Here is a 19,774-nt window from a genome sequence, read left to right as displayed (position 1 = left end):
TTGAAGGACAATCTCCAAAATAAGTGACGGGTGACCTTCAAAAATATCAAACCCATAAAGGTCAGGAAAGGGCTGAGGAACTGTTCCAGAAAAAGGAAACCGAAAGGATGAGGCAGCTCAATGCTGTACTTGGACCCTTTCGTTACAAAGGACATTGTTAGGACTATTGATAAAACTTGACCAGGGTCTCATAATGAAATGTGGATAGGAGTTTTTCACATTGTTTTTACAACTAAATTGTTTCAAAAAATTTTTTAAATTTATTTTTATTTTTCAAATGTTTATTTATTTTTGACAGTGGGGGGGGAGGGGCAGAGAGAGAAGGGGACTGAGGATCCTGTGCTGACAGGGGGAGAGCCTGACACAGGGCATGAACTCGCAAATGGGAAGATTATGACCTGAGACAAAGCCAGATGCTTAACCGACCGAGCTACCCAGGTGTCCCCAAAAATAAATTTTTGAAAATATCACTTTCACTGACTTCATGAAATCCTACATCTTTTGCAACATTTTTTTCTTAGCAATAAATTTGCATCATGGTTATTAGTTTATCACACAATCTATGAAAGAGACACTATTTAGTCACTGGATGAGAATAAACAGTAGTATTAAATGGAGATGATGCCTGAATGCAGATTAATTTTTATTATTTTTGCATCAGAATGAATTTTACCTCCCTACACAACCTGAATCTGTGGAACCACATCTTATTAACTCTTATATTGCCTTTTTCTTTTTTTAATGTTTTTTATTTATTTCTGAGAGAGAGAGAGAGAGAAAGAGGGAGAGCGTGTGAGCAGGGGAGGGACAGAGAGACAGGGAGACACAGAATCCGAAGCAGGCTCCAGGCTCTGAGCTGTCAGCACAGAGCCCAACGCAGGGCTCGAATCCATGAACCGTGAGATCATGACCTGAGCCGAAGTCAGACGCCCAACCAACTGAGCCACCCAGGCAGCCCTATATTGCCTCTTTAATACTCATAAACCTCTGCTGTAAGTAGTATTACCCACTTTTGCAGATGATGAAAATGAAGCTTAGAGGTATGATGTGATATGAGAAGAAGTATGTATTTAGTCTTCATCCCTGGATACTGGCATGGAGCTTCTGAAACTCATAACTCGCTGGATGGTAGCATCTGTTGTTACTCATAAGCCCATCGCACCACCCATCAGCCCAGGATACTGAGGTGACCCCCAGAGTATGGGAGCTAGCTCACACAGCAACCAACCATGCGATTATTGGGCTAGAACTTCGAGCCACACTTCCAACCTCTAGGGAGGGGAGCAGGGCTGGGGACTGAGTTATTCACCAAGGACCAATGATGTAATCAATCGTGCCTACATAATGGAAGCTCTGTAAAAACCCTAAAACAAACAGATTTAGGGAACTTTCAGGTTGGTGCACCTACCATATGCTGGGAGGGTGATGTGCCCCAAATTCCACAAGGCAAGAAGCTCCTGTGCTCAGGATGCTTCCAGACCGTGCAGGTACCTCTGCACCTGGCTATTCATTTGTATCCTTTCGAGTATCCTTTATAGTAAACTACTAATAGTAAATAAAGCTTCCCTGAGTTCTATGAGCCATTCTGGCAAATTATCGGACCCCAAGAAGGAGTCAGAACCCCCAATTTATAGCCAATCAGTCAGAAGTACCAGACTTGAGACTAGCATCTACAGTAGAGGGCAGTGGTGTGGGTCTGAGCTCCACAGGGAAGTGGAGAAATGCCGGGGGTGGAAGACCCACACATCTGGTGTCAGCAGTGTTGTAAGGAGAGGGACAGTTGTCCCTTAGAGAGGTTAAATATTGCGGTCACAGAGCCACTAAGTGACACAGCTGGGCTTTGGAGACAAATGAATTCTAGAACCTACACTCTAAATAATAACAAAATGAAAGCTATCTCATTCTTTTGTTTTCATAACACAGACGTATGCTTTTTAATAACAACAGAGAGTTGGAAAAGTCACAAGAATTGTCGCATTCTCACCTGTGTCTGCTTCATTGCCCGTTCCACTCGGCGTATGCTTCCTCTCTCAAGTTTCGTCCGGAGGACCAAGGCTGATGTCTGAACGGCCCAAAACTTTGGTTGTGAAAGCAAAAACTGTCAGAAGAGAAGAAAAAGAAAAAACACAAAAATAAGGGATAAGCTCAGTGATCTCTCTTTCATTAGTACAAAATTTATTCTTCCAAAAATATCAGAATACAACTGACTGGAGAGATGAAAATCTTCTCCGTAAAAAATAATAAAACCTGTGCTGTCAAATATTTTTGTGAAGAATGTGTTCATTTGAGCAGTCATACCTAGTGGATCCAATATAGTGAATAAATCCCTTAGGGAATAAATAAAAATCTTTCCAGATAGAACAGTGGGCAGAACATATCACAACAAGAATTAATCTTTTTATTTCATGGATTATAAAAATTATGAGAAAATAAGCCACCTAAAACATCTTTCTCAAATTTGAAATAAATTTTTAAAAATTACCCAAACTCAAGCATAAAAACAAACCATTAGAAATCTGGTCACTTTTCACTTAAAAAATATCCTAATTCATAGATGCAAATGCAAATCAAACTTTAAATACACAGAATGCCCAAGAATTAAGTATTTTTTTCACTTAAAGGCAAAAGATTTTTCTTCTACACATATTACAGAAAACAATACTAAAATGTATGAGAAGACTTTCTGGCCTTGATTAGGGTAGTGAGTCTCTGATTTAGTTAATATGCTTTCCTAGAGGACGTATCTTAACAAAGACTGGCCTAAAACGAAAGCTCAAATATACAAGTACTAAGTCCGAATCCCAGAAAGCTGTGACTGCCATGCATTCAGAGAATGTAGTAGAAACCACTGAATATGACCACAGATGTATTGGAGAAAAGTAAAAGTTCTGGGTAAGTGAAAACAGACAAAATGTATGACAATAACAATGCAGTAGGCGCTACTTGATGTAATGAACATAATTTTCATGCTTTGCTGAGGATCTGTAATCCAATATTGTCTCCCCGTGGTCATTCACAACTGTAACCTCCAGTCAAGATTGATGTGAAACAAGGGAAAATGCTTATTTGTCTGCAAGCTGAGTATAACCTTGATCATTTGCTTGTTTCCAAAAGTCAGTGCGGAGAACACCCTAATTAGTTAAGAGTCCAATTAATCATTCCAAACAAAGCTGCATGTTAGAAGCACCTGAGAAGCTTTTTTCTTGTTTGTTTTGTTTTTTAAGTAAACCAGATCTCTGAGAGCAGGATCTGGCAAAAGTGTCTCTTAAAAACACTTCCCAGGTCATTCTAAACTGTAGCCAAGCTTAAGAACTACTAGGCTAAAATAATACAACTATTTATCTATCGTGAAATTCATTTATAACTCCAACTTGTCATTAAAATTTAGCAGGAAGTCCTTCCATGAGCCCCTTTAGGTATTTGAATTTTCAACTCTGAATCAAGACCAACACCCTTACAGCATAAAGGAAAAGGAAGCATCAAAGGATTAGACCACTTGCTCTAAGTCACACCTTTATTAGCAGGAAAAGTGGTTCTAATATTTGGCCTCTTGGTCCCCGGAACAACGTCTTTATTTTGGTTTTTCAACACATTCTCCAGACACGATTACCTCCTAGAAGTGATGACACGACCCAAGAAGCACTGATAGAGAAATGTGAGCAGAGGACTCAGTAAAGAAGGCTGGGAAACTGCTGTGCTAAGGAGGAGTGGGAAGAGGAGTAAGCGAAGGCAGCACGAATAAGGGAGGAGGGGAATCGACAGAATGGGGTCTCACCAAAGAGTGTTCGTTCATGAATTCACATGAGCACCTACTCTGTGCAAGGACGTGTGCACAGGCCCCGCGGGCAAACTAGCAAGACAGACAGACAAGTCTGCTGCCCTCACACAATCTACTTTCTAATGTAACGTCTATTAGGTAATCTTATCCTTCTATAACTAACTGCAAATAAAATATTTGATCCCCTTGAAACATGCTTTACCGGATTAATCTATAACTTTATCTCATTAGCCTCCAGTAACTAAAATCTACAAAAATGGCTTCCTAAACATAAACAGGTGTATATGGCACTATAAAGAAATACATGATGAAACAAAAGACATTTAAAAAAAAGATTTAAAATGTAGAACACTACTTGATCTCAAGAATTTTCAAAGGAATCAACTTTTTTCAACAAGTGAATCTACAAAGCAATTCTACTAGCCACAATGGGTCACATCAGGGCATTTGTTTCTCTTCACCTCACTGAAGGGACTGTCTCTGTAACCCTGTGACAGGATGGAAGAGCACTGAGGGAAGGGCTCTGGAGAACAGCGGGAACATTCTCCAAGCCAGCCAGAGCTTGCTCAGAATCCCAGCTCCACCACGTGAGGGGACCAGCTGGGTGACCTGGGAAGTTACTTGACATCCTAGGGTCTCACTACTCCCCTCTCTAGCACAGTGGTGACTCCCATCTCTCACAGGCTGTGAGGAATTAAACATGAATAGGGAAAGCTTAGCAAGCCTCTGACAGTACCCACCAAAGTGGGCCCCTCGGGGTGTCTCCTCCTGTAATCCCTTCTCTCACCCCTAACAGAAAATCACCATCCACAGTCAGCACAGGTTGATGGCACTGACCTCTGACAGGGTTCAGGACACGCTATCCCCAAAGCATGGCACCCAGGCATACTGAATACTTTTAGCCAAAGGAGTGTGAGAAAGCAGCAGAAGCAAGATCACTCCGACCTTCCCCCTGCCGCTGTGCCGTGAAACAAGTCATAAAACTCTCATGTGCGAGGCGTCCTCCCTACACCCAGAAGAAAGGAGCATCCTTTACACTTACATACTCTCTGACCTGTCACACTCTTCCATGATGCCCACCCTTCATCAAACCGAGCATACTCAGATTTAACTGTTTTTTTCAGGTCTTCGTTTCCTTATGAAATCTCCCATGTCACAAAAAAAAAAACCTAGTGTAGATAAATCTGTGTGCCTTTCTCCCGTTAAGCTGTCAGGTTGGTTTGCAGACCCAGCCCGAGGAAGGTCAAAGAAAACCTGTCCTCCCCTACAGCTTCCAACCGCACTGACCACTTTGCCAATGACGCGGCGGGACACAGATGAGCCCCGGCCACGGGCCTGACAGAGTTAAAGCCCAGCTGTAAGGTTTGCACACCAAAGCAGGGGAGACATTTTCCTGAGAAAAACAAAATCAGGCTGTTTTCTATGCTGGCATGAGAACAAGAGTTTGCCTGAGACTTTTATGCAAAGGTCAAGCAAAACATTCTCACTAAACATGGAGAGTAAAATGCAATCTGACAAATGGACATTTGAAAAGCTTTAAAGAGGGAACTGGCTGGCTAATGGCATCACTGAAGAATGCATGTATATCTGTTTGGCTGGGAGATATAAAGACTTGGTTGGGAAAGTCCTTCCAAAAGGAGGTAACTGCAGATGGGCTGTGTTTAATATGTTTTATAGAACACTGCTGCCCACAAGGTAAGTCAATCATAATTAGGTAAAGAAAAAGAAAATTAAATTGGGGATATATGCTATAATGTTCTGCCGACCTTGGGTTTTTTGGCCGTTGGTCTTTTTTTTTTAACTTTTTTATGTTTATTTTTATTTTTGAGATGAGAGTGAGAGAGCATGAGCAGAGGAGGAGCAGAGAGGGAGACACAGAATCCAAAGCAGGCTCCAGGTTCTGAGCTGTCAGCACAGAGCCTGATGCAGAGTTCGAACCCACAAACCATGAGATCATGACGTGAGCCAAAGTCAGATGCTTAACCGACTGAGCCACCCAGGTGCCCCAGCCAACTCTGAAGGAAAATGTTGTTTTTTAATACATTTCTGATCCAAAAGTATAGCAAGCAAATCCAGTGGAGAGAGCACCCAGCTAACTACCCAAGCAGCAGGCTGGCCGGTGGGGACTCGAGCTGGTCTGTGCAGATGGATGGGCAGGGCTGACCCAGGGTCCTCCACCGACAGGAGTTACTCTTAATTCTACCCAATTCAGGACCTGAGAATGACCACTGCCTCCTGCTAGCTCTGTCTCACCTTTCGGGGGTCAGCTGAAATGTCATTTTCATGGGAAGCCTTTCTCAACCATCTTCCCTGCATAGCTCCGTCTGTGCCCCATGATTCTCTACCCCTGCTTCCAGGGGGGCTCCTCCAGGGCAGAGGACCCAGCTATTCCACCCACAAGTGCCTTCCCTACAGCCTGGCACACTGCAAGTACTCAAAGAAACAGATAAAGTGACAGAGAAAGGAATTTTTTCTTTGTCATCATTTACACAGAGGCAAAGGTTATGTACAAGGGTGCTTCTTTTGAAACAAATAAAAATTAACAGTGACTGGAGCTTATGAAAATCACCTGTTACATTTTTTTCTCCTGACATTCCCTGGATAGAATTGGGGAAATACTCTCCCCCAAGGACACAATACAGTAAATAATAATTGGGTATCATGAAATAACACTTACATTAGTATAATCCAGGTATACTGTGGCTTATATAGGCTTTTGTGAAGCAGCTCAGAAAACTAAACATTATTTTATACTTATTTTTATATTTACAACAATATGCTCCAAATGCCAAATAAAATAAGCTTACTCGGACACCTAGGTGGCTCAGTCGGCTAAGCATCCAACTTCAGCTCAGGTCATGATCTCGCAGTTTGCGAGTTCAAACCCTGCATTAGGCTCTGTGTTGGCTCAGAACCTAGAGCCTGCTTCGGATTCTGTGCCTTCCTCGCTCGCGCTCTGTCTCTCAAAAAATGAATACACATTTAAAAAAAATTTAAAGAAAGAAAATAAGTCATTGCTAAATTGTAGCATGAAACATATTTTTAAAGAAGAGACATGGCAAAGTGGAAAAATGTACTAAAAGAGGAACTGGATTCTAGACCAGACTCTCCCTACCAATTAGCTGCATAACTCTTGGGAAAGGTACTGACCATTTTTAGTATATATAGTACATAAATACATGCTGATAAAATATTTTACTAGCCTAGGATTCTAGCTACCAGTTATTTGTGTGAACAAAAATCAAAATACATCAGAAATTATCAGATTATGAAGTTTTATTAACTGCCCCATTTTCATAGCAGACACTTTATAATATCTTTGTATGGATATGGATATCTGGGCATTAAAAAAAAGCATCCTCAAAAAACTAAACATAAGATTAAACATGATCCAGACATTTTATTTCTGGATATATGCCCAAGAGAATTGAAAGGAGGGACTTGAATAGATATTTGCATACCAATGTTCATGGCAGTGTTATTCACAATAGCTAAAAGGCAGAAATAACTCACATACTCACTGACAGAAAAATGAATAAACCAAATTTGGAATATATATAAAGAAATATTATTCAGCCTTAAAAAGGAAAGAGGGTCTGATAGACACTACAACATGGGTAAACCCTGACGACCTTATGCTAAGTGAAATGAGCTTGACACAAAAGGACAAATATTTTATGAGTGTATGAGGTACCAAGAATAGTGAAACACACAGAGACAGAAAAGAGAATGGCAACTTCCAGTGTTGGGCAAGGAAAGTATGAGAAGCTAATGTTTGATGGGTACAGAGTTTCAGTTTGGGGTGATAAAAAAAGTTCTGGAGATGGAAAGTGCTGGTAACTGCATAACAGTGTAAATGTCCTTAATATCACTGAATGGTATGCTTAAAAAATATTAAAATGGTAAATTTTAGGTTATAAAAAACTTATGACCATGTGAAAAGCATATATTTTACAAAATCATTACTTACAAGGTCCTTAAAAAGAACAATCTTACATTCAATTTCAGTGTTGTTGAAGACTTAAAAAGAAAACCCAAGATTAAAAAAATTAAGCCCAAACTACTATGTCACTGCTTTTTCTTAAAGCCACTAATGATATTTGGATGAAACATCCTCTAAGCATATTCAACATTTCCCAAATTTCAGAATCTGCCTCGCAAAAAAGCTGGATTCTTTTAGCGCATGGAAATATGTCTCTGTATAATTAAACTACAGTAAACACTCTATTTTTAATCTTCTCAGTTTCTATTTTCTCCAAAAAACACATTTTTGAGGATATCAAATAGTGTATATTGCTAATTCTTATAATCTATATTTTGCTTCAAATATTTCACTTATTTCTCAGAAATGTTCTGTAAATTTCTAAATATTTTTATCTAAAAACTGGCTCAAAATAAGAGAAATTACGAAAAGGCTGATAACAAGAGAGTCAGCTTCTTGTTCTGAGGCAAATACAGTTACAACTCAACTGTAAAGGCCGGGACAATGGTGGGGTTTTTTGTTTTGTTTTGTTTTGTTTTTAAAGATTTTATTTTAATCATCCTGTGCCCATCACAAGTGCCCTGCTTAATCCCCATCACCTATTTCAACCCACCCACCCCACCCCTTCCCTCTAGCAACCATCAGTTTGTTCCCTATAGTTAAGAGTCTGTTTCTTGGTTTGCCTCTCTTTCTTCCCCTTTGCTCATTTGCTTTTTTCCTTTAATTCATATATGAGTGAAATTATATGGTATTTGTCCTTCTCTATTTCAATTAGCGCTATATTATCTATCTCCATCCATGTCACGGCAAGTGGATTTCATTGTTTTTTCTGGCTGAATAATATCTGTATGTCTATATCTAGTCTATATTATCTACAACTTCTTTTTCTGTTCATCTATTGATGTAACTACTATAGTATAACTACTGTAAATAATGCTGCTATTACCATAGGGGTTTATGTATCCCTTTGAATTACTGTCTTCATATTCTTAGGGTAAATACCCAGTGGTGCAACTGCTAGACTATGGAGTAGTTCTATTTTTAACTTTTTGAAGAAACTCCACACTGTTTTCCAGAGTGACTGTACCAGTTTGCACTCCCACAACAGTGCACGAGTGTTCCTTTTTCTCTACATCCTTGCCAACACCTCGTGTTTCTTGTGTTTTTGATTTTAGCCATTTTAACAGGTGTGAGGTGTTAGTTCCTTGTAGTTTTGCTTTGGACTTTCCTGATGATAAGCAATGTTGAGCATCTCTTCATGTGTCTGTTGGCCATCTCTATGTCTCTTTTGGAGAAGTGTCTGTTCATGTCTTCTGCCCAATTTTAACCTATTTGTTTTTGGGTGTTGAGTTTTAGAAGTTCTTTACATATATTTTGGATAATAACCCTTTATCACATTGGTAATTTGCAAATATCTTCTTCCATTCTGTAGGCTGCCTGCTTTGTTATTTCCTTTGCTGTGCAGAAGCTTTTTATTTTGATGTAGTCCTAACAGTTTATTTTTCCTTTTGTTTCCCTTGCCTCGGGAGACATATCAAAAAAGATGTTACAGCGGATGTCAGCGAAATTATTGTTTGTGCTCTCTTTTCTAGGATTTTTATGGTTTCAGGTCTTAGGTTTAGGTCGTTAATCCATTTTGAATTTATTTTTGTGTTTGTTGTAAGAAAGCAGTCCAGTTTCATTCTTTTGCATGTTGCTGTCCAGTGTTTCCAACACCATTTGTTAAAGAGACTTTCTCCCTTTGGACATTCTTTCTTGCTTTGCCGAAGATTAATTGACCCTAAAGATGTGAGTTCGTTTCTGGGTTTTCTATTCTGTTCCACTGATTTATGTGTCCATTTTTGAACCAGCACCATACTATTTTGATTACAATAGCTTTGAGGTAGTCCAAAATTGTGATGCCTCCAGCTTCGCTTTGCTTTTTCAAGATTGCTTTGGCTATCTGGGGTCTTTTCTGGTTCCATTTTAGGATTTTTGTTCTGGTTCTATGAAAAATGCTGTTGGTTCTGATAGGGATTGCATTAAATGTATAGACTGCTTTAGGCAGTATAGATATTTAAGCATGGGATGTCTTTCCATTTCTCTGTGTCCCCTTCAATTTATTTTATCAGTGTTTTATAGTTTTCAGAGTATAGGTCTTTCATCTCTTTGGTTAGGTTTATTCCTAGGTATCTTATTATTTTTGATGCAACTGTAAACGGAATTGTTTTCTTAATTTCTCTTTCTGCTGCTTCATTATTGGTGTACAGAAATGCCAGATTTCTGTAGATTGATTTTGTGTCCTGTGACTTTACTGAATTCATTAGAATCATGTCACCTGCACACAGTGAAAGTTTTACCTCTTCCTTACTGATCTGGACTCCTTGACAGCAGTAGTTCTTCAGTAGGATTTTATTCATCCTCCAGGAGAGCAAGCTGCCATCTTTCTGAAGGCACAGAGCACACCAACACCCTTAAAATGGAAATCACTCAAAACCCAAATTAACCTGTGACCATTCCACCTAAGCTTTCTGGTACTGCTCAACCTGCTGAAGCACAGCTTAGCCACTCGCCCCTAAAAAGGCACAGATATTAGTTATCTTAAAATCTAAAACACCTAATCCTGCCTAGCTAAGTGCACTTGCAAATAGTTATGTGCACAGCAGTAAGCTTCCCCTTGCACAAATACTCAATTCATTAGAATTCTTCCCAAGTAATACAAACCCAGCTGATGTCCTACTATGTTTAAACCAGGTCCTTGTAGATTTCAGAGTATCTGGTAGTTCCATCCTGATATTTGGTGAAATATTTAGGCAGTTGAAAATAACTGCTTGTACATTACAGCATGCTATTCTATCTCTGTTGTTCCAGAGAAATCCTTACAACCAAAAATGTTACATTTATTTATCTTTGTTAAGATAAACAAAAACAGGGTTGTCTGGGTGGCTCAGTTGGTTAAGCATCTGATGTCAACTCAGGTCATGATCTCGCAGTTCGTGAGGTTGAGCCCCACATCGGGCTCTGTGCTGACAGCTCAGAGCCTGGAACCTCCTCCGGATTCTGTGTCTCCCTCTCTCTCTGCCCTCCAATGCTCACGCTCTGTCTCTGTCTCTCATCAATAAATATTTTTTTAAAAAAATTTTTAAATAAAAAATAAACAAAATAAACAAAAACCTACAGAATCATCTAGATACATGGCAAAAAATGTATTGCGAAAATAAGCTTTGATTTGATTGATGCTTCTGAGCTTTTTGCAAGAAACTGTCACTTTTTTCATATAGTCATGAGTGGGGTCATCCTGCATCTTGATGCTTTTCTAGCATTGACAGGTTTAAAGAAATAAATCAGACTATTCCCAAGCAAAGCACTAATGTAAACAATAAGTTTGGAGCTTCATAGTTTATCTATAGACTACATGGAAGAGAGCTTTAAACACTTAAAATGAACTTAATATATCCACACAAGAAACTGGAATGAAATTATTCAGTCAGAAATAAAATACCTTAATTTTTTATTTTTTAAAGTTCATTTATTTTGAGAGAGACAGAGAGAGTGTGAGCAAGGGAGGGGCAGAGAAAGAGGGAGAATCTCAAGAAGGCTCCACACTGTCAGCACAGAGCCCGTGTGAGGCTCGAACTCACAAAATCATGAAATCATGACCTGAGCTTAAATCCTGAGCAAAAATCAAGAGTAGGACACTCAATCGACTGAGCCACCCAGGTGCCCTGGAAAAATATAGATAGATAGATAGATAGATAGATAGATAGATAGATAGATGGATAGTTAGTTTTTAAATTTGTATCCAAGTTAGTGGCATATAGTGCAACAATGATTTCAGGAGGAGATTCCTTAATGCCCCTTACCCATTTAGCCCCTTGCACCTCCCACAATCCCTCCAGTAACCCTCTGTTCTCCATATTTGAGTCTCTTCTGTTTTGTCCACCTCCCTGTTTTTATATTATTTTTGCCTCCCTTCTCTTATGTTCATCTGTTTTGTATTTTAAAATCCTCATATGAGTGAAATCATATGATATTTGTCTTTCTGTGACTGGTTAATTTCGCTTAGCATGATACCCTCTAGTTCCATCCATATAATTGCAAATGGCAATATTTCATTCTTTTTGATTGTCAAGTAACACTCCATTGTATATATATACCACATCTTTAACCCTTCATCCATCGATGGACATTTGGTCTCTTTCCATACTTTGGCTATTTGTTGAGAAAGAAATTATTTTCATATAAGAGATTCCAGTTTGATTAAAATGTGCTGAGAATAGGTGCTTTGTTAACAATCGTTTTCTTAAAGACACTATTCTTTCAGAATATTGAAGGAATGACCACTGCAACTCATGTGACCATGAATGTGAATGCCCTATATGACTCCTTCCATGTCTTTTTCAGTTCGATGTGATGGAGAAATGGCTACTAAATCCAATTTTTCCATTAATTAAAGCACTGCTTCTAGGGGCTCCTGGGTGTCTCAGTTGGTTAAGCATCTGGCTCTTGATTTCAGCTCAGGTGATGATCTCATGGTTTGTGAGATCTGTGAGTCTGTGCTTGCAGCACATAGCCTACTTGGGGTTCTCTGTCTCCCTCTCTCTCTTTCTCTCTCTCAAAACTAAATAAACTCTTCTTTTAAAAAGTAAAAAAAAAAAAAAAAACATTGTTTATATCTAATTTCTATAAATGCGCAGTGAATATTCACAGACTGAGCAGATATATGTAACCAGCACTCAGATCAAGAGACATTACCAGCATCTCACTGTCCCCCTTGTCCTCTGTTCTGGTCATTCCCCTGCCCTTCTGGAAGGGTAACCACTTATCCTGACTTGTAACCCCAGAGGTCAGAGCGCATGCTTTCCTACTTTATACAAACGTAATCACAGAGTATTCCTTTGTATCGGGTTTCTTCTGCTCAAACTATTTTGAAAGATTCGCCCATATAGTTGCATAGAGTGTTTATTACTGCTGCATAATATCCCATTACATGAATAGTTTATCTACCATCGTATCACTGATGGACATTCATGCAGTTTCCACTTTGGGGCTGATACAAGTATGCTATGAACATTCTAGATGAACTATCAGAATGTATGGTTCACACTTTAAGACATGTTCTTCAGGTGAACATGCACCAGTGTTTCTGTTGAGTATATACCTAGGAGTGGAATCGCATGGTCATGGAGCATGAAGACATTTAGCTTTCATAGTTCCTGCCAATCTTCTAAAAGGTTATTCCACTCCACACTCTTGCTAGAAATATTAGCGAGCTCTTGTTGCTTCACATCCTTACAACACTCGACACCATTTAATCTGTGTTTTAGCCATTCTGGTGGGTATGTAGTAGTATGTCATTATGGTTTTAATTTGCAGTTCTCTGATGACTCATAAAGTTCAGCACCTTTTAGTTATGTTAATGACCATTTTAATGCTTCTTTATTAAGTCCTATTGAAGTCCTCTGTTTTTCCTATTGGGTTGTCAGAATTATTCTCAATAATTTGTTAACTATGCTTTATATTTTCTGAACACAAGTACTCTTTTTGTTGGAAGAGGATAACGTATTATTTATATTCTTGACAAACATTCATGTAACACATACAACATGCTGGCAAGGCACCAGTCTAAGTGCTTTGCAAATATTAATGCTATCTTTTGATAAAGAGAAATGCTTAATACTAATAAAGTCCAATTTATCATTTTTGTTTTATCATTAGAACCTTATTGTACTGTTTGTCCTAAGGTCTCAAGGATGTTCCCCTGTGTTTTTTCCTCTAAAAGCTTTACAGTTTTGCTTTTTCACTTTTATAAACTCAGTCTGGAACTGGTTTTTGTATATACGGTATGATATAGGGGTTAAGACAGCTTTTTTCAATATGGATATATCGAAAAATAAATAAATTAATTAATTAAATAATACCATTATTGAAAAGCCTACTCATTTCCATTGTACTGCAATGCCAACTTTGTCATAAATCAGCTGAACTGTGTACATATGGATCTGTTTCTGTACTCTCTATTTTTTCTACCAGTTGACTCGTATTTTCTTATGTCAAAATGTCTTAATTCAGTGTTTCTCAAACTTTAAAGTACATAAGAATAACACAGAGAAATTGTTAAAACACAGACTCTCTGGCCTCAACCCCAGAGATGCTGATTCAATAAAGGGTTGAGATGGAGTCGGAGATTCTGCATTTCTAACAAGCTCTCAGGTTATGCTGATGCTGCCAGTCCAAGGACCACCATATGATAAGCAATAATATATCTAGATAATATAGTTTTAGAACAGGGCTTGCTATCTGGCAATGTAAGTAGCCCAGCTCAGTTCTTCACGACTGCCTTAGTGATTCTTAGCCCTTTACGTTTCCACATGAATTTTATTTTCATTTTTTTTAACTTTTATTTATTTTTTGAGAGACAAAGCACAAGGAGGGGGAGGGTCACAGAGACAGGGAGACACAGATTCCAAAGCAGGCTCCAGGCTCTGAGCCATCAGCACAGAGCTTAAGGCAGGGCTTGAACTCACAGACTGCAAGATCATGCATGACCTGAGCCGAAGTCAGACGCTTAACCAACTGAGCCACCCAGGCGCCCACATTTCCACATGAATTTTAAAGTCAGCCTGAATTCCACAAAGCCAAAACCCAACAGCAACAACTACTAAAACAACAAAAAATCAGAACTCTGGGATTTTGTTAGGGATCATGTTCATTATATAGGTTCATTTGAGAAGACATGAAATTTTCAAATGCTGAGTCCTCCATGAACATAGCAAATACCCCAATTAGTTAAGCCTTCATTGATTTCTCTTAATAATGTTTTACAGATTTTAGTATAGAGGTCCTGTAAATCTTCTAATAGATTTATTTCTTGAAACTTCAAGTCTATGACATTATTGCTGGTGCTTCTTTTTTCCTCTTTTTAATGTTCTTTAAAATTGTAGTAAAATACATAGAACATAAAACTTAGCATCTTAACCATTTTTAAGTGTTCAGAACAGTTAAGTACATTTACATGGTTGTTCAGCTGATCTCCAGGACTCTTCAACTTGCAACTAAAACCCTGTGCCCACCCTCCTACACTGTTGGTGGGAATGTAAACTGGTACAGCCCCTCTGGAAAACAGTGTGGAGGTTCCTCAGGAAACTAACAATAGAACTCCCTTATGACCCAGCAATAGCACTGCTAGGAATTTACCCAAGGGATACAGAAATGCTGAGGCATAGGAGCACATGTACCCCAATGTTCATAGCAGCACTCTCCACAATAGCTAAAACATGGAAAGAGCCTAAGTGTCCATCAACAGATGAATGGATCAAGAAGATGTGGTTTATCTATACCATGGAATACTACATGGCAATGAGAAACAATGAAATCTGGCCATGTGTAGCAACATGGATGGACCTTGAGGGTGTTATGCTGAGCGAAATAAGTCAGGCAGAGAAGGACAAATACCATATGTTTGCACGTATAGGAGGATTAGGAGGAACTTGACGGAGGACCAAGGGGGAGAAGAAGGGCGGAAATGGTGGGGGAAAGGGAGAGAGGCAAACCATGAGAGACTCTTGAATGCTGACAAAAACTGAGGACTGATGGATGTGGGGGGGAGGGGGGGATGGGCATGAAGGAGGGCACTTTGGGGATGAGCACTGAGTGTTATGTAGAAACTAATTTGACAATAAACTATTTGTAAAAAAAAAAAAAAAAAAAAAAAAAAAAAAATAAAACCCTGTGCCCATTAAACATCCCCAACTCTCTCCCCCTGGAAGCCACCATTCTACTTTCTGTTTCTGTGAATTTGATGACTCTAAGTACTTTAGGTAAGTGGAATCATACAACTGTATATGCTTTTTTATGTCCATTTATTTTTACTTGGAGTCTACGAATTCAAGTGATTTGATGTAATATCACCTCATGGAAATATGACTGCTGGCTAAAAATCCAGTAAAAAAAAAAAAAAGAAGCTTACAAAATTTAGTGTGTTCAGCTAGCATAGCAGCACTTTGAGAATGAGGACACTGCTAAAGAATGTTGTGCCATTGGCAACCAGACATTTGTATATGAGATGGAATGCTCACTACTTTCACACTTTAGGGCAAGGGTCAGAAACCACCTAAATGTGAGTGATAATATTTGTATGGCTGTTTTAAGAAAAGTTCTCTCATTTCTCAACTTTCTTTGACCAAAATCTATGTAAGGCAATTCACTGATCCAGTAAGCTCTTCTAAGTATATCATTTTCATGTGCTCTTTATAATATTACTTATTAATAACATTACTTATTAATATCTGTATCATAAATTTACAATATATACTCTAAATATTTATTATTACCATGAAAGATGAAATAAACCCTAGTAATATCTTTTACTTACAGTGTTTTATAAGTGAAAAAATCCATCCACTTTGGCAAGCACTGAAAAGCAGGTATTTTGAGAGAGAAAGGAAGGGTGCTTTGCATGCCTCAGCAGGAGGCTATCACTGCTAGATACACCACCCGGGCTGGTGCTCAGACTCATACTAAAAAAGGAATGTAATAATCTAACATCTAAGGAAACTCAGTTAATGGTGTGAAATGAAAAAGCCAATGAATACCACCCTAACGCATGCTCAAAAAGCAAATTTTATTATGACACGCTATATATACAGGCATTATTTTACGTAGCTAGCAATCCACTACGTGAAACATTGCCATCATTCCCAGAATAGTAGCAAAGAAAATTCTGTAACACCCTCAAAGAAACTCTGGAGTGCCGTTTCTATTAAAAACAAATTTTCTTTTCATTCTTATCACTGCACGTTTCCAATAATCTTCCCAGAGGTCACTGGGGTCCTTTACAGGACAGCCAGCCAGTCTGCTCCTTTAAACGTGAAGGAAGGAGCTTTTAGATAGCTGCTTTTCCGCACATAAATCAAAGCCTACTCAGAGTTCTCTTTGTGGGTCCATAATTGTTTGGCTACACTCAAGCCAAATCAGATGGTGCCTACCCAGGTCAGGCTGACCTTCCAAAAGCAAGGAACAAAGAAATACTATAAAAAGCAGAGCTATTCCCCCTTCCATAATGAACTATTCAAAAGAGCATCCATTGTTAAAATCAGTATCAAATGACAGTAAGTTTAAAGCTCTAAATTTAGTCCATAAATTACCCCCAGAAGTAGAACTATAGTCCAAATTCCCAGGCCTTGCTCCAGAGACCATTTAAAATCTGTGGCAAATCTGTTTTCCCCCAAGTCTCACTACTGCCCTAACCAAATCTTCCAATCCAGCTAACCAAACCTAGTACAACTCCCCCTTCCCCCATCTCCTCGCCTTTGCTCTTGCTATTACTCCATCTAGATCCCAGCTGTCTTACAAGGCTTGACTCAAATCTTCCCTTAGTGAACAAAGCCTTCTTTGTTCTGTCCTAAATACTTTTTTTTTTTTTTTGAGCACTTAGGAGATTTATTTATCTACGCTATCATTTTGTAGTTTAAAGTGCCGGGTATTGCCAATTATATTTTCATAAGTTTATCTGACCTGGGCTAAACTAATAATTTTTTGGGTGCCTTAGTGGCTCAGTTGGTTGAGTGCCCGACTTCGACTCAAGTCATGATCTCATATTGTGAGTTCGAGTCCTGTGTCAGGCTCTGGGCTAACAGCTCAGAGCCTGGAGCCTGCTTCAGATTCTGTGTCTCCCACTCTCTCTGCTCCTACCCTGCTCACACACTGTCTCTCACGCTCTCTCTCTCTAGAAAACAAATAAAACATTAATTTTTTTCAAAAAAAATTCCATGAAGACAAGTCCTATGTTTTATACCTTGATTTCTCCCACAATATCTAGGACGATGCTTGGCAACTTCTGAGATTCTAAACCTCCTGTTACTACAATGCTCTCAAACCTCTGTTCCCTGTTCTGCAAATTTTCATATAGGAAGCTGGCACCAGAGAGAGATCAAGCTGTTGGTCATGTGGCTGCCTCAAAAAAAAAAAAAAAAAAAGACCTACATTCTGGAGATGCCAGTTCATCAGCTCTACCAGATTCACGTTTCACACTGTCGTGAGGAATAGACCTATTTAAAACACCTAACTAGGTTAATATCCAGAATCTATAAGGAACTCACCAAACTACACGCCCGAAAAACAAACAACCCAGTGAAGAAATGGGCAGAAGACATGAACAGACACTTCTCCAAAGAGGACATCCAGATGGCCAACAGACACATGAAACGATGCTCAGCATCCCTCCTCATCAGGGAAATACAAATCAAAACCACACTGAGATACCACCTCACGCCAGTCAGAGTGGCTAAAATGAGCAAATCAGAGAACTCTAGATGCTGGCGAGGATGTGGAGAAACGGGCACCCTCCTACACTGTTGGTGGGAATGTAAACTGGTACAGCCCCTCTGGAAAACAGTGTGGAGGTTCCTCAGGAAACTAACAATAGAACTCCCTTATGACCCAGCAATAGCACTGCTAGGAATTTACCCAAGGGATACAGAAATGCTGAGGCATAGGAGCACATGTACCCCAATGTTCATAGCAGCACTCTCCACAATAGCTAAAACATGGAAAGAGCCTAAGTGTCCATCAACAGATGAATGGATCAAGAAGATGTGGTTTATCTATACCATGGAATACTCCATGGCAATGAGAAACAATGAAATCTGGCCATGTGTAGCAACATGGATGGACCTTGAGGGTGTTATGCTGAGCGAAATAAGTCAGGCAGAGAAGGACAAATATCATATGTTTGCACGTATAGGAGGATTAGGAGGAACTTGACGGAGGAACAAGCGGGAGAAGAAGGGCGGAAATGGTGGGGGAAAGGGAGAGAGGCAAACCATGAGAGACTCTTGAATGCTGATAATATTTGTGGTTTGTTGGTTGTGGGGGGGGGGGGGGATGGGCATGGAGGAGGGCACTTTGGGGATGAGCACTAAGTGTTATGTAGAAACTAATTTGACAATAAACTATTTGTAAAAAAAATAAATAAATAAATAAAACACCTAACTATTTTAAAGCTGAATTTTTCATCCTTAAACACCACGTTAATTCATCATGTCAGAAAGCCGAAGAGCTTTCTTTAGCTTCAGTGATGGCCAAACACATAAGCACAAAGCCATAAGTTTGAACACAGCTCCTTAATATCAAATGTAATACCAACTTAGCTATAAGTCCTATATATTTCTCCGTATGTGGGGACTGTGAACCCTACTAAGGGGTTTTCTTTCCTAAGGCTTTTTCTTCTATCTTCTATTAATGTTTCCCTACATCACCAATTCTGCTTCTCAGCAGCCTAGTGAATGACAGTAAGATTCACCTTACAAGTAAAATCTACGCAGTGAAATCAGAACTGTTTATTCCTTAAAATGGTTTATCAGGGGTGCCTAGGTGGTTCCGTCGGTTGAGCGTCTGACTTCAGCTCTGGTCATGACCTCATGGTTTGTGGATTCGAGCCCCATGCCAGGCTCTCTGCTGTCAGCGCAGAGCCTGCTTCAGGTCCTCTGTCCCCATCTCAGCTCATGCTATCCCTCTCTCTCAAAAATAAATAAACATTAAAAAAAATTAACAGTTTATCGAATAATATTTAAATGATTTTGCCATACCTCAAAATAATTTCTAGATTTCATTTTTTTCTTATTTGATATACACAGAAGGTTATAAGTAACTAAACTTTAAGTTATAAAGTATAACAACATAAACACCTGTGAATCCGGGACTCGTTGTTTTCAACTTCTCATTACATTTACAAAACCCATCCATGTTGTTGCTTATAACTATAGTTCATTTATTTTCACTTCACTGTCGTATAATATTTCACAACTGTCATATGAAATATCACAATTTGGGGGCACTTAGCTGGCTCAGTCTGTAGAGTACGTGATTCACGCCCCACAATGGGTGCAGAGCTTACTTAAAATAATAAAAATATGAAATAAGAATAATAATAAAATACCACAATTGATCCTTTCTCCTGTCAGCTAATATTTAGGTTGTTTCCAGTCTGTCTACCATGATGACAAACACAGCTATTATTAAACATCCGTACATGT

General features: G+C 39.0%; 1 protein-coding gene across 1 annotated transcript in view; it reads right to left on the bottom strand.

Annotated features, from left to right (window-relative positions):
- The window catches only part of TTC27 (tetratricopeptide repeat domain 27), a 191,558-nt gene that overhangs the window by 113,295 nt on the left and 58,489 nt on the right, over nt 1–19,774 (bottom strand). Inside the window, exon 10 of the mRNA XM_039250329.1 lies at nt 1,985–2,098. Coding sequence (XP_039106260.1) covers nt 1,985–2,098 — 114 coding nt within the window. The remainder of the gene's footprint in view (nt 1–1,984; nt 2,099–19,774) is intronic.

Source organism: Hyaena hyaena, unplaced genomic scaffold, assembly GCF_003009895.1.
Source record: "Hyaena hyaena isolate Hyena2069 unplaced genomic scaffold, ASM300989v1 scaffold_362, whole genome shotgun sequence".
NCBI lineage: Eukaryota > Metazoa > Chordata > Mammalia > Carnivora > Hyaenidae > Hyaena > Hyaena hyaena.
Note: the sequence above shows the minus strand (reverse complement) of the source record. Positions and strands in the feature narration are given on the sequence as shown.